The 15,268-nt window shown below is 47.6% G+C and overlaps 1 protein-coding gene across 2 annotated transcripts in view; it reads right to left on the bottom strand.

The window, feature by feature from the left end:
- The window catches only part of CADM4 (cell adhesion molecule 4), a 671,473-nt gene that overhangs the window by 8,493 nt on the left and 647,712 nt on the right, over window positions 1-15,268 (bottom strand). For both annotated transcript variants that reach the window (XM_068241989.1, XM_068241990.1), the window contains exons 7-8: window positions 3,158-3,330; window positions 2,140-2,268 (exon numbers count right to left, since the gene is read on the bottom strand). In XM_068241989.1, the coding sequence (XP_068098090.1) occupies window positions 2,140-2,268; window positions 3,158-3,330 (302 nt within the window). The remainder of the gene's footprint in view (window positions 1-2,139; window positions 2,269-3,157; window positions 3,331-15,268) is intronic.

A 15,268-nucleotide genomic window follows, 5' to 3' on the forward strand; every position in this document is an offset into this window, starting at 1 on the left:
CATGACAGCACATCACATGAGAGGAAGTCACATGGGTTACTAACTGTCCACATTAACCTTTTAGCAGCCAATTTATTTAGAGGCTTGCAAGTGCTCCAGGCCAATTTATTTTAGCACTTTTGTTTATTTCTTATTTGTTACATTACCTTGCTTCTAATTAGTACTGCTGGAATGTGTATTTAAGGGCACTTGTCACTAGGGGGCAGTGTGAGACAATAACAGAGGACTTCTGCTTTCAGCTTCTATATTTTGTGCTTGGAGAGATCAAATCATTCCTAGAATTTACAGCATGACGAGTTCTGCCGAATGAGGTCAAAAGCTCATGAGATACTTGGTTAGTCAGTGGTCAACCAGCAAACCTCACCCCAATGTAATGCTCTCGGAGGTCTTAAGCCTGGTTTAGATTGGCCAATTGTTCCACTTCCGTGTAGTATGAGAACTTACCGATGCAATCTGCCTATATTATTCAATATCTGTTGACCTTCATACTACACGTTGGTGGTAAAATTGGTCAGTGATTGGCCAATCATAACAAAGTATGTACCAGGCTTTAGACTTTAGCCTAGCATTTACGAAGGGTGCATACACACATGCAATTTTGATTGGCCAATCACTGACCAATTTTACCACCGCCACGTACTATGAGGGCCAACAGATTTTGAATACTAACAGATTGCGCATTTAATCTCTCATACTGCACGGAAGTGGTCAAATTGGCCACTCAAATTTAGAGGTGTACACTAGGCTTAAAGGACAACTGAAGTAAGAGGTATACGGAGGCTGCCATATTTATTTCCTATTAAACAATACCAGCTGCCTGGCAGCCCTGCTGATCTATTTGGCTGAAGTAGTGTCTGAATCACACCAGAAACAAGCATGCAGCTAATCTTGTCAGGTCTGACAATGTCAGAAACACCTGATCTGCTGCATGCTTGTTCAGGGGCTATGGCTGAAAGCATTAGAGGCAGAGGATTCAGCAGGGCTGCCAGGCAACTGGTATTGCTTAACAGGAAATAAATATGGCAGCCTCCATATACCTCTGTTTTTTTGTACACAATCTGCCCAACAGTGGGCTGCTAGGAGAGCCTAACGTTTCCCTGCCTGGTTAAGCTTTTTCGGAGGTCTCCAGAAATCTCCTCAGCTTATTCAGAGACGCACTCCCACAATCCTTTGCGGTGACGATTTTCCTTAGTAAGAGACAATTTAGGTTTCTGTTCTTAAAATACAACAGGGTCTCCCACACCTGATTCTCATCCGTGTGGCAGAAGCACCTGGATCTCATTCCCACTCCAAATCAACACACACAATTGTAACAATCATTTTTCTCTGTAAATAAAGAACATAATGTTTTGGACTTTTTTGTTTATTCGGGTTCTTATCTAGATTGAGGAATTATGTGAAAAACAAACCACTTTTCAGGTCACATTTAAGCAGAAATACTGGAAACACAAAAGGGTCTACAGACATTAGTGTTGTACTGTAAGGGATACAGGTCCTCTTCTGCCCCTGTCACATGACGTGTGTGTGTGTGTGTGTGTGTGTGTGTGTGTGTGTGTGTATGTGTGTGTGTGTGTGTGTGTGTGTGTGTGTGTGTGTGTGTGTGTGTGTGTGTGTGTGTGTGTGTGTACGTGTGTGTGTGTGTGCGTGTACGTGTGTGTGCGTGTACGTGTGTGTGCGTGTGTGTGTGTGTGTGTGTGTGTATGTGTGTGTACAGTGTGTGTGTGTGTGTGTGTGTGTACGGTGTGTGTGTGTGTGTGTGTATAGTGTGTGTGTGTGTGTGTGTGTGTGTGTGTGTGTGTGTGTGTGTGTGTGTGTGTGTGTGTGTGTGTGTGTGTGTGTGTGTGTGTGTACTGTGTGTGTGTGTGTGTGTGTGTGTGTGTGTGTGTGTGTGTGTGTGTGTGTGTGTGTGTACTGTGTGTGTGTGTGTGTGTGTGTGTGTGTGTGTGTGTGGGGGGGGGGGGGGGGGGGAGGAGCCACATGGCGATTGGCCCTTGTGCACTGAAGTGGAGTGAAGAGGACCTGTCCCACCGCCAGAAGGAGGTAGCGTTTAATGCTCCTACATACGTAGAGAGAAATCAACAAAATTGTGATTCCCACCCCCAAAAAATCCTTAAGGTACCCGGACTCTGTGTCACTGACCTTTTTGTCGGACGGAACACCAGACCATGACGATGAGGACACAGATAACCAGGAAGACGAGAAGAGCCAATATCCCGCCTATGATGGCGTAGGGGACTTGTGTCTGGGCCTCGATGATCGCTCCGGGGTCTGCAGGGAGGAAAGGACAGTTATACTTACATGGGTTACATACAACATAACCATCAGTTGAATTAAAGATAACATGAGGTGGCAGAAACCCTCCAAAAGATACTTACCTAAGAAGAGGTACCATCCTCCTGGAGACCACCCTGCTGCCTCTGTATGACCACGCCCCTCTTCATGCACAAGCACAGCCGCTCTGTGCCAGTATGGCCGCCCCTGCGCAGTGGCATGCAGTCATGGTTGTACAAGTGGTTTCAGCAGAGAGAAGCACCCACCATTTCCAACAAGCTCTTGTCCAATAGGTTCCGGGGGTCCATGAGCAGCAATGGTGGTCTCCAGGAGGGCATGAGAAACTTCTGCAGGTTCCAGAGACCTCCATCTTCTTAAGCAAATATCTCATTTTTCTATTTTTATACACTGCGGTCACAGTGGTTTTATTCACTGCGGTCACTTTATGATCGTTTCCATTCTAAATGATAGATAGAATTTACAGTATGGAAACCACCATAAAACAGACAGGTTATGCAACACCCTGCTTCCTGAATATATGCTGAAACAGCATGCAAGTCCCGCCTCTTCATGTAGAGGTGTGGTTTCTACTGTAACGCAGGTGTGCTAGCTAGCCACTTACTACTTTGTGTGTTACATGGTCACCCCTCCTTGACCCGCCCACCAGCTGACTCCAGTGAGGAGAGAAAATGAGCTCTAAAGCACTCAGCCAAGCACATTTGGCCAGTGAAGACGGTATTCTTGACCATGACCTTATACGTACACGCTGTTTGTTTTCAGTCACCCTGATCAGTATAAGACTTTGCTTCAGTCCTGGGTTGAGTTCGGCATGAACGGAAGGCCAGTAATTTCAGCAGGAAAGGCTCCGGCCTGAGCGGCTACTCACCGTAGACCACCAGCACGTACTGGTCGGAGGAGCGGCCATGCTTGTTGGACACCTGGCAGCTGTATGTCCCGTTGTCCTGCAGGCTGAGGGAAGGGAAGATCAGGAGGTCTTCCTGGATCTGCAGCCGTTCCGGTAACGTGTCGTTCAGCCGACTCCAGATGATCTCACTGGGCCTGACAAGACAAGAATGGAGATTTATGGTCAGTGAGGCCGGGATTCTTATAAAAGGCTGGAATGTTTACAGCTCTGGGCCGAGGCGGGAAGCAGGCGGCAGTGATCGGAATTGTCACTTTTATATAAAAAGAACAACATGCTGATTACCCGGCAGCGGTGCCAATACTTTCAGTACTGCTGACTAAGAAGGCATATGAAGACACTGCGCCCTGACTCCATGCCGGTTTCAGGTGTCAGACTCGGACACTACTAAAGCCAGTGACATTTTTAAAGTGGACCTGACCTCTTACACAGGACAGAAGAAAAACACCGAAAAATCCACCCTGTGTGTATTTAGAGAGTTAAGTATGTCTATTCCCCCTCATCTGTGACTAATCACAAGTTGTACTTTGATCTCTCAGCTGTGTCAGCTGGCTTCCTCAGGAGAGCAGCTAATTTGTAAACACAGGATGGTAACCCTATGTCTGCTTCCATGAAAGCAGGTTTATTTTCAGGATTTGTATCAGCTGTAATAAAGAATTTTTTTTCTGTAAAGGTGGTTATGCTGTTGCTTATGTTTTAGAGCAGACAGGAAGTTCTGATTTCAGGTCCACTTTAAAGAATGAAGATGGCAGCCTCCATATTGCTCACCTTAAAGGTTATTTTTAAAGTGAACCTGAGGGGAGAGTATTATGGAACCTGCCATATTTGTTTCCTCTTAAACAATACCAGTTGCCTGGCAGCCCTGAATTAGGGTCTGAGTAACACCAGAAACAAGCATGCATCTAATCTCCTCAGATCTGACAATATTGTCAGAAACACCTGATCTGCTGCATGCTTGTTCAGGGGCTATGGCTGAAAGCATTAGAGGCAGGGGACCAGCAGGACAGCCAGGTAACTAGTATTGCTTAACAGGAAATAAATATGGCAGCCTCCATAGAACTCTCACCTCGGGTTCACTTTAAGAGCCACTGATAAAGCAAGTCTTAGATGGGCCTTCTTGAAGTACAAAGCCACCAGCAGGATCTCCAAAACCCTCATACAAGGTACACATCAGGCCCCAACATATACGGCATCCCTCTGAGCTTCCCACCATGATACTGACTGATCAGAGGGTTGCCGTGGAGCTGATCTGGTACAGCTGCAGCCAATGGCGTAACTAGAAATCACTGGGGCCCCTGTGAGACTTTGGATAGGGCCCCTCCCCCTGCTTTCTGCACAGGAAAACTGAGAAGCAATGTTAGGCCTGGAACCAACTACAAAATGCTATCACTAATCGCTAGCGTTTTGTATGAGCGGTTTGTAAGCGATTTCATGAGCGTTTTTAGGAGCGATTTTAAAAAGTGTATTCAATTCGCTAGCGGTTGTGTAGCGATTAGCGTTTTAATTCTGATTGGTCCTTTCAATTAATTTTAATTTTGTTACGGCGTGCAGTAACTTCAAAACGCTAACAAAATCGCTCTGTGCAGGTTTTGATGAGCGATTATGCCAGCGTTTATATACTTTACATTGCAGAAACGCTAAACGCTAAAAATGCTGCATGTCCTGCGTTTTTGTGATTTGGTAGTCGCATCGCTGCAGTGGAATTTGGCCCATCCATTAACATTAGCTGAGCGTTTAGGGAAATCGCTAGCAGTTTGAATCGCACCCTAAATGCTCAGAAAATCGCTCTAGTGGGTTTGAGCCCTGAGTCAGTTGGCTAGAGCACACATGAATGTGTTTACCCCATGCAGATAAAAATGCAGCAGTGAAGCACTGCACATATTTTTCACTTACATCAGCTTTTGTGATAAAATGTGCCTTTCACATATGCAGAGAACACATATAAGAAACCAACAGACGAGTGTGCTCCCAGCCTCAGCTTATTACACTCACTTTGTCCGTTTCTGATGGAGTAGAACTGGCTCTGCAGACTCCTCCAGCATCACATCAGTACACAGCACTTGGGGAGGGGTGGAGAGGTTGGGGGCTGGGTGCTATACACAAGACCCTGCTGCTCACTGAATAGAAGACTGTCTACAAATCCTTGTCTGCAAAACCTTGTATGATTCCAGTGGCTGAGCAGATGCAGTCATTAGAACACATGTGCAGAGAGCAGAAAGCTTTTTCTCTCCGCACCTTTAGTTGTCAGTGTCTCAGGAGAGGGAAAAGAAACTTCTCCCCCCACGGGGCCCCCTGCAGCTTCTGGTCCCCCCTGCGGCTGCACATGTTATTTATGTGTTTGTTTTATGACTGTACACAGATCTCCTGTATTCAGAGACACCGGCGGATGCTTCACTCTGAGCTCAAACACCTCAAACTGCGTTTCTGAGCTGCAGATGCACCTGAAAGAGCTCATCATTTATCTAGTAATCCGTCCCCCACCTCTCCCCTTAATTAGAAGTATGAACTCCCCTGCGGGCGCTCGGCTGCCCACGTGGCGGTAATGGGCTGTGAACGCCAGGGGTCGCTCCGTTACCGAGCAACCCTCGTAAGTGCGCGGGGGATTTATCTACCTCCGGAATGGCGCAATGGTGCGGTGGCACGACGGCTCATCTAGCAGCTCTGCAGCTGAGACGCTTTGCCGCGGGCCGTCCATGGCAGCTTGCTTCTGCCGCAGATAAATTTGCATGTCTAATTAAGGTAACTTACCGACTGGGATTTCATAAGTACATTATAGTTTATCTTCAGGAAGCCGGAGCGTAAATACGCATATTTAGCAGCGTTGTAGTTAAAGCTGAACTGAATCTGTAATAAGAGCGGTGCGCGGATGATGCTGCCTCATTTCAGTAATTAATTGTTTCATCTGTCAGTATCAGCGTTATCTGCTACAATTCAGTACATGCCCTGTGCTTCCTCTCACTGAGACTAATGTTTCTTGCAACACTCCTATGCTGAGAGAGTGCAGTCTAGCACCGCCCACTTGTGTCCTGGGCTGATTCTCCTCTCTGTGTTGATTTGCTTTTAGGCCATTTTCAGGGCCAGTACACACTGCTGAGGGCACTTTCACACCAGAGCCCATTTGCTGCAATTCAACGCAAAGTCGAAACGTTGCATTAACCAAGGTAAAATGACAGTCCAAAGACTGTCATTTTACCTTTCACACCCGACGCTGATGCGTTGCGGTTCGATGCACCCGCCGTTGATTGCGTTGCACCGCTATATCCCGACTACGCGCCACAGGGCATATAACACATGCAGGAGAACGGCTCCTGCCCGCGCTCTAGATCGCATGCATTTTTTAAAACGCAAGGCCTTTTGAAAAATCATGAAAATCGCGATGCCCTGTACGGACTGGTGCGATGCATTTTTAGAAAAACCCAATCACAGTGACTGCTGCGCTTTTTAAGCGCTGTGTTGGATAAAAGGTATAAAAAAAGCAATGGATGCGATTTTCATTGCATTATTTTAGGTAAACAATAAGGAAACCAGGAAAAATATAGTGTCGGCAAAATCGTAAGCGCACACAAATCTCAAGTAGAAATTTGATTAAAAAAACGCAAACGCTTTGCCGTGTGTATTTTCAGTGTGTACTGCCCTCACACTTACGGCTTCGTGTCACCTTGCGGTATTCCCCACCACCGCAGCTCATCTATGAGATGGAAGTGCTCCGGGTGCCATAGAAGTAACACGCAAGCTGCAGTACATTACCCTGCAACTCCTATAAGTGCGCCTGAACTCCCGAGTTATGTAGCATTGTGCGACTTGCGACTGCAATGCCATTGCTCCAAATTGCACCACAACTGCAGCGCACAAGTATAAAAGGACTCTGAAACATTTTACATTGCCTGGCTGTCCTGCTGATCCTCTGCCTCTAATACTTTTAGCCGTAGCCCCTGAACAAGCATGCAGCAGATCAGGTGCTCTGACTGACGTGTGACTGCATTAGCAATTACAAACATTTTCCCTAATAAATAGGGCCACATTTTTGCCACAGGAGCCTTTAGGCATAAGGGCCAAATCCTTAAAGGGATCCTAAACTGAGAAGGATATGGATAAAATAATACCAGTTGCCCGACTCTCCTGCTGATCCTGTGTCTTTAATACTTTTAGCCACAGCCCCTCAACAAGCATGCAGCAGATCAGGTGCTCTGACTGAAGTCAGACTGGATTAGCTGCATGCTTGTTTCAGGTGTGTGATTCAGCCACAACCTCAGCCAAAGAGATCAGCAGGACTGCCAGGAAACTGGCATTGTTTAACAGGAAATATCCATATCCCTCTCAGTTAAGGTTCCCTTTAAAGTATACCCCGAGATAAACTTTTACTCATTGCATAATTATGCCCCTTACATATAGTCGGGGGAGGAGGATTTTCCCGAAGGAGGAGGAGGAGGCCTTTCCAACCAGAGATTTCAGAGGCAAGGGGGCAGAGAGGAGTGGAGTCTTCACTGGCTGAGGGGTGGAGATGCAGAGCAGCTTGCCTGTGCAATGATGACAAGCAGAATATGGCTGCTCTCATTGTATCACAGGAAGAAATAATCCTATACTGTTGAAGCTGTTTTCAGCTAGATTGACTTAAACCATCTAAACTTTAGATAAGACATATAGACAAGTTAGTTTTTATAGTTCGTTTTTCATCTCGGATCCGCTTTAGGGTGTCCATCAACAATCCAACTTTTATCTGATCCGATTGTTGCAATCGATTGGAGAGAATCATTGGGTTACACCAACGGAGGAGAAAATGATAAGCAATCCGATCAGACTTTAGGTGGCCACTAATGGTCCAATTCTCTAGCGAAAAATCATTTGAGCAATCAGAAATTCTGATCGGAAGAAAAATCGTTCACTACACCATCAATCAACCAATCTTTGCTTCCTATCTATCACAACCAATCAAGAAAATCCAAATTTTGGTTTGACAAAAATCCAATCGGTCGACTATTTTTATAATAGTTCATTATCGATTGTGCCCACACCCTAACCATATCCAACAAGGGCCTCCATATCCCTCTCGCTTCACATACGCTTTAAGCCAGTGCTGGTTTGTGGGATCACATGTCGTATCTCCACTGGAGATCTCTGGTGTTGCCTTAGTAACGGCTCCTTCATGCGGACGGCTGAACAGCCCGGAACGGGCACCAGACAGCGGCTGTACAATGAGACTGAATGGAGGGGTTTGTAACTACATATGGTTGACACACGGTGCAGTTACTGCGATGTGGATAACCCTCACAGGTAACGTCCGACGAATAAAGAGGTCCAGCGCTGTACCCACACCTGCACGGAGCGCGCACCGCTTACAGGAACTGCCCGGCGCGTCCATGGGTGCACTGCTGTCAGTTACCCCCCTAAGCAAGGCCTGCAGTGTCACAGCACCATCCAGCACACCTGCACGGAGCGCGCACCGCTTACAGGAACTGCCCGGCGCATCCATGGGTGCACTGCTGTCAGTTACCCCCCTAAGCAAGGCCTGCAGTGTCACAGCACCATCCAGCACACCTGCACGGAGCTCGCGCCGCTTACAGGAACTGCCCGGCGCGTCCATGGGTGCACTGCTGTCAGTTACCCCCCTAAGCGAGACCTGCAGAGTCACAGCATCATCCAGCACACCTGCTCTTTGGCAGAAGCGATTCTTTAGGCGAGTAGACATCCCGATTCAGACAACCTGGAGACGGAAAAACCACGCCATTCTCTCTCTACTGTGCTGCTTAATTCAACTCCACTTACACTTTAATAACTATATCATAAATTCGCTTAATAAACGATCTCCTGAAGAAAAGCGCAGCTCGTCAGCCTTGGCCTCCACACAATGCAGCTTAACAATGGCACAGCGATGCTTAATAAACTCTTTCCTAGTATCACACTGCTTAATACACTCCATCTCTGAGCACGGGACTGAGAATAACCGCCTGCCTTGCCCACACTGCTTAACAACCTCGCTAATAGTGTAACACAGCTCAACAGCCCCTGCCTGACAGAACAGCGCTGCCTAATAACCTCCATCCCACCGCCAGTCACCACCTCACGCACAATGCAGTGCCGTCTCAAGGACAAATACGCTCAGGAGGAAAACTCAGCCTATCATGAGGAAAATATTCCTGCATCTGCCACTCAGCCTATAACCAGGAAAAGATTCCTGCATCTGACACTCAGCCTATTCTGAGAAGGAGATTCCTTCATCCGACACTCAGCCTATCCTGAGGAAAAGATTCCTGCATCTGACACTCAGCCTATCCTGAGGAAAAGATTCCTGCATCTGACACTCAGCCTATTCTGAGGAGGAGATTCCTTCATCCGACACTCGGCCTATCCTTAGGAAAAGATTCCTGCATCTGACACTCAGCCTATCCTGAGGAAAAGATTCCTGCATCTGACACTCAGCCTATCCTGAGGAGGAGATTCCTGCATCTGACATGCAGCCTATCCTGAGGAGGAGATTCCTGCATCTGACATTCAGCCTATCCTGAGGAAAAGATTCCTGCATTTGACACTCAGCCTATCCTGAGGAGGAGATTCCTGCATCTGACACTCAGCCTATCCTGAGGAGGAGATTCCTGCATCTGACACTCAGCCTATCCTGAGGAGGAGATTCCTCCATCTGACACTCAGCCTATCCTGAGGAAACAACTCCTGCACCTGACACTCAGCCTATCCTGACGAAAATATTCCTGCATCTGACACTCAGCCTATCCTGAGGAGGAGATTCCTGCATCTGACACTCAGCCAGTCAGCCTATCACCAGAAGGAGATTCCTGCATCTGATACTCAGCCTATCTTGAGGAAAAGATTCCTGCATCTGACACTCAGCCTATCCTGAGGAGAAGATTCCTGCATCTGACATTCAGCCTATCCTGAGGAAAAGATTCCTTCATCTGACACTCAGCCCATCATGAGGAGGTGATTCCTGCATCTGACACTCAGCTTATCCTGAGGAAAACATTCCTGCATCTGACACTCAGCCTATCCTGAGGATAAAGATTCCTGCATCTGACAATCAGTTTATCCCGAGGAAAAGATTCCTGCATCTGACACAAGCCTATCCTGAGGAAAAGATTCCTGCTTCTGACAATCAGTTTATCCTGAGGAAAAGATTCCTGCATCTGACACTCAGCCTATCCTGAGGAAAAGATTCCTGCATCTGACACTCAGCCTATCCTGAGGAGGACATTCCTGCATCTGACACTCTGCCTTTCCTGAGGAGGAGATTCCTGCATCCGACACTCAGCCTATCACCAGGAGGAGATTCCTGCATCTGACACTCAGCCTTTCCTGAGGAGGAGATTCCTGCATCCGACACTCTGCCTTTCCTGAGGAGGACATTCCTGCATCTGACACTCAGCCTATCACCAGGAGGAGATTTCTGCATCTGACACTCAGCCTATCACCAGGAGGAGATTCCTGCATCTGATACTCAGCCTGTCCTGAGGAGGAGATTCCTGCATCTGACACTCAGCCTATCCTGAGGAAAAGATTCCTGCATCTGATACTCAGCCTATCACCAGAAGGAGATTCCTGCATCTGATACTCAGCCTATCCTGAGGAAAAGATTCCTCCATCTGACACTTAGCCTATCCTGAGGAAAAGATTCCTGCATCTGATACTCAGCCTACACTGAGGAGGAGATTCCTGCATCTGACACTCAGCCTATCCCGAGGAGGAGATTCCTGCACCTGACACTCAACCTATCCTGAAGAGAAGATTCCTGCATCTGACACTCAGCCTATCACCAGAAGAAGATTCCTGCATCTGATACTCAGCCTATCCTGAGGAAAATATTCCTCCATCTGACACTCAGCCTATCCTGAGGAAAAGATTTCTGCATCTGATACTCAGCCTATCCTGACAAAAAGATTCCTGCATCTGACACTCAGCCTATCCTGAGGAGGAGATTCCTGTATCTGACACTCAGCCTATCACCAGGAGGAGATTCCTGCATCTGACACTCAGCCTATCACCAGAAGGAGATTCCTGCACTTGACACTCAGCCTATCCTGAGGAAAAGATTCCTGCATCTGACACTCAGCCTATCCTGAGGAAAAGATTCCTGCATCTGACACTCAGCCTATCCTGAGGAGGACATTCCTGCATCTGACACTCTGCCTTTCCTGAGGAGGAGATTCCTGCATCCGACACTCAGCCTATCACCAGGAGGAGATTCCTGCATCTGACACTCAGCCTTTCCTGAGGAGGAGATTCCTGCATCCGACACTCTGCCTTTCCTGAGGAGGACATTCCTGCATCTGACACTCAGCCTATCACCAGGAGGAGATTTCTGCATCTGACACTCAGCCTATCACCAGGAGGAGATTCCTGCATCTGATACTCAGCCTGTCCTGAGGAGGAGATTCCTGCATCTGACACTCAGCCTATCCTGAGGAAAAGATTCCTGCATCTGATACTCAGCCTATCACCAGAAGGAGATTCCTGCATCTGATACTCAGCCTATCCTGAGGAAAAGATTCCTCCATCTGACACTTAGCCTATCCTGAGGAAAAGATTCCTGCATCTGATACTCAGCCTACACTGAGGAGGAGATTCCTGCATCTGACACTCAGCCTATCCCGAGGAGGAGATTCCTGCACCTGACACTCAACCTATCCTGAAGAGAAGATTCCTGCATCTGACACTCAGCCTATCACCAGAAGAAGATTCCTGCATCTGATACTCAGCCTATCCTGAGGAAAATATTCCTCCATCTGACACTCAGCCTATCCTGAGGAAAAGATTCCTGCATCTGATACTCAGCCTATCCTGACAAAAAGATTCCTGCATCTGACACTCAGCCTATCCTGAGGAGGAGATTCCTGTATCTGACACTCAGCCTATCACCAGGAGGAGATTCCTGCATCTGACACTCAGCCTATCACCAGAAGGAGATTCCTGCACTTGACACTCAGCCTATCCTGAGGAAAAGATTCCTGCATCTGACACTCAGCCTATCCTGAGGAAACAATTCCTGCATCTGACACTTAGATGCAGGAATCTCCTCCTCAGGATAGGCTGAGTGTCAGAGGCAGGAATTGTTTCCTCAGGACAGGCTGAGTGTCAGATGCAGGAATTGTTTCCTCAGGATAGGATAGGCTGACACTCGGCCTATCCTGAGGCGGAGATTCCTGCATCTGAAACTCAGCCTATCCTGAGGAGGAGATTCCTGCACCTGACATTCAGCCTATCCTGAGGAAAATATTCCTGCATCTGACACTCAGCCTATCATGAGGAGGTGAATCCTGCATCTGACACTCGGCCTATCCTGAGGAGGAGACTCCTTCATCTGACACTCAGCCTATCATGAGGAGGCGATTCCTGCATCTGACACTCAGCCTATCCTGAGGATAAAGATTCCTTCATCTGACAATCAGTTTATCCTGAGGAAAAGATTCCTGCATCTGACACTCAGCCTATCCTGACGAGGAGATTCCTGTATCTGACACTCAGCCTATCACCAGAAGGAGATTCCTGCACTTGACACTCAGCCTATCCTGAGGAAAAGATTCCTGCATCTGACACTCAGCCTATCCTGAGGAAACAATTCCTGCATCTGACACTTAGATGCAGGAATCTCCTCCTCAGGATAGGCTGAGTGTCAGATGCAGGAATTGTTTCCTCAGGACAGGCTGAGTGTCAGATGCAGGAATCTTTTCCTCAGGATAGGAAAGGCTGACACTCGGCCTATCCTGAGGAGGAGATTCCTGCATCTGAAACTCAGCCTATCCTGAGGAGGAGATTCCTGCATCTGACATTCAGCCTATCCTGAGGAAAAGATTCCTGCATCTGACACTCAGCCTATCCTGAGGAAAAGATTCCTTCATCTGACACTCAGCCTATCATGAGGAGTCGATTCCTGCATCTGACACTCGGCCTATCCTGAGGAGGAGATTCCTTCATCTGACACTCAGCCTATCCTGAGGAAAAGATTCCTGCTTCTGACAATCAGTTTATCTTGAGGAAAAGATTCCTGCATCTGACACCCAGCCTTTCCTGAGGAGGACATTCCTGCATCTGACACTCAGCCTATCACCAGGAGGAGATTCCTGCATCTGACACTCAGCCTGCCCTGAGGAGGAGATTGCTGCATCTGACACTCTGCCTATTCTGAGGAGAAGATTCCTGCATCTGACATTCAGCCTATCCTGAGGAAAAGATTCCTGCATCTGACACTCAGATGAAGGAATCTTTTCCTCAGGATACGCTGAGTGTCAGATGCAAGAATCTTTTCCTCAGGATAGTCTGAATGTCAGATGCAGGAGTCTTCTCCTCAGAATAGGCAGAGTGTCAGATGCAGTAATCTCCTCCTCAGGACAGGCTGAGTGTCAGATGCAGGAATCTCCTCCTCAGGAAAGGCTGAGTGTCAGATGCAGGAATCTTTTCCTCAAGATAAACTGATTGTCAGAAGCAGGAATCTTTTCCTCAGGATAGGCTGAGTTTCAGATGAAGGAATCTCCTCCTCAGGATAGGCCGAGTGTCAGATGCAGGAATCACCTCCTCATGATAGGCTGAGTGTCAGATGCAGGAATCTCCTCCTGGTGATAGGCTGAGTGTCAGATGAAGGAATCTTTTCCTCAGGATAGGCTGACACTCAGCCTATCACCAGGAGGAGATTCCTGCATATGATACTCAGCCTGTCCTGAGGAGGAGATTCCTGCATCTGACACTCAACCTTTCCTGAGGAGGAGATTTCTTCATCTGACACTCAGCCTATCATGAGGAGGCGATTCCTGCATCTGACACTCAGCCTATCCTGAGGATAAAGATTTCTTCATCTGACAATCAGTTTATCCTGAGGAAAAGATTCCTGCATCTGACACTCAGCCTATCCCGAGGAAAAGATTCCTGCATCTGACACTCAACCTTTCCTGAGGAGGACATTACTGCATCTGACACTCAGCCTATCCTGAGGAAAAGATTCCTGCATCTGACAATCAGTTTATCCTGAGAAAAAAGATTCCTGCATCTGACACTCAGCCTACACTGAGGAGGAGATTCCTGCATCTGACACTCAACCTATCCTGAGGAGAAGATTCCTGCATCTGACACTCAACCTATCCTGAGGAAAAGATTCCTGCATCTGACAATCAGTTTATCCTGAGGAAAAGATTCCTGCATCTGACACTCAGCCTACACTGAGGAGGAGATTCCTGCACCTGACACTCAACCTATCCCGAAGAGGAGATTCCTGCATCTGACACTCAACCTATCCTGAGAAGAAGATTCCTGCATCTGACACTCAGCCTATCCTGAGGAAAAGATTCCTGCATCTGACACTCAGCCTATCATGAGGAGATTTCTGCTGAGGCAACCATCTTGTGAGTGGATGTCCATTTTGTGAACTGCTTCAAAACGCATCAGGAATCAGATCCTGAGGGACAGGTTATGGGTCTGTCTCTACAGATCCTCAGGGACAGGTTATGGCAGGGGTCAGGAACCAATTTGGCTGAGAGAGCCACGAATGCCACATACGGTATTTTAAAATGTAATTCTATGAGTTGAGAGCCATACAATGTGTTTCAAACTAAATACAAGTACAATTGGAGCGCCCGTTAGTTTTGGAGGGAGAGGGAGTAAGCTGGTAGACTACTACTACAACTACAGCAGTAGCATGCCTACTTTGAAAATGTTACTTGCACTGCCACACTAAGCTGTGCTTCTTGAGCAGCGCAGCTTAGTGAATCAACCCCTACTGATTTGTATATGAGCCAGATGCAGCTATCAAAAGAGTCACATCTGGCTCATAAGCCATAGGTTCCCTACCCGTGGGTTATGGCTCTGTGTCTGCAGATCCTGAGGGACTGGTTATGGTTCTGTCTCTGCAGATCCTGAGGGACAGGTTATGGCTGTGTCTCTGCAGATCCTGAGGGGCAGGTTATGGCTGTGTCTCTGCAGATCCTGAGGGACAGGTTATGGCTCTGTCTCTGCAGATCCTGAGGGGCAGGTTATGGCTCTGTCTCTGCAGATCCTGAGGGACAGGTTATGGCTCTGTCTCTGCAGATCCTGAGGGGCAGGTTATGGCTCTGTCTCTGCAGATCCTGAGGGGCAGGTTAT

The sequence above is a fragment of the Hyperolius riggenbachi genome, chromosome 6 (assembly GCF_040937935.1).
Source record: "Hyperolius riggenbachi isolate aHypRig1 chromosome 6, aHypRig1.pri, whole genome shotgun sequence".
Taxonomy (NCBI): Eukaryota; Metazoa; Chordata; class Amphibia; order Anura; family Hyperoliidae; genus Hyperolius; species Hyperolius riggenbachi.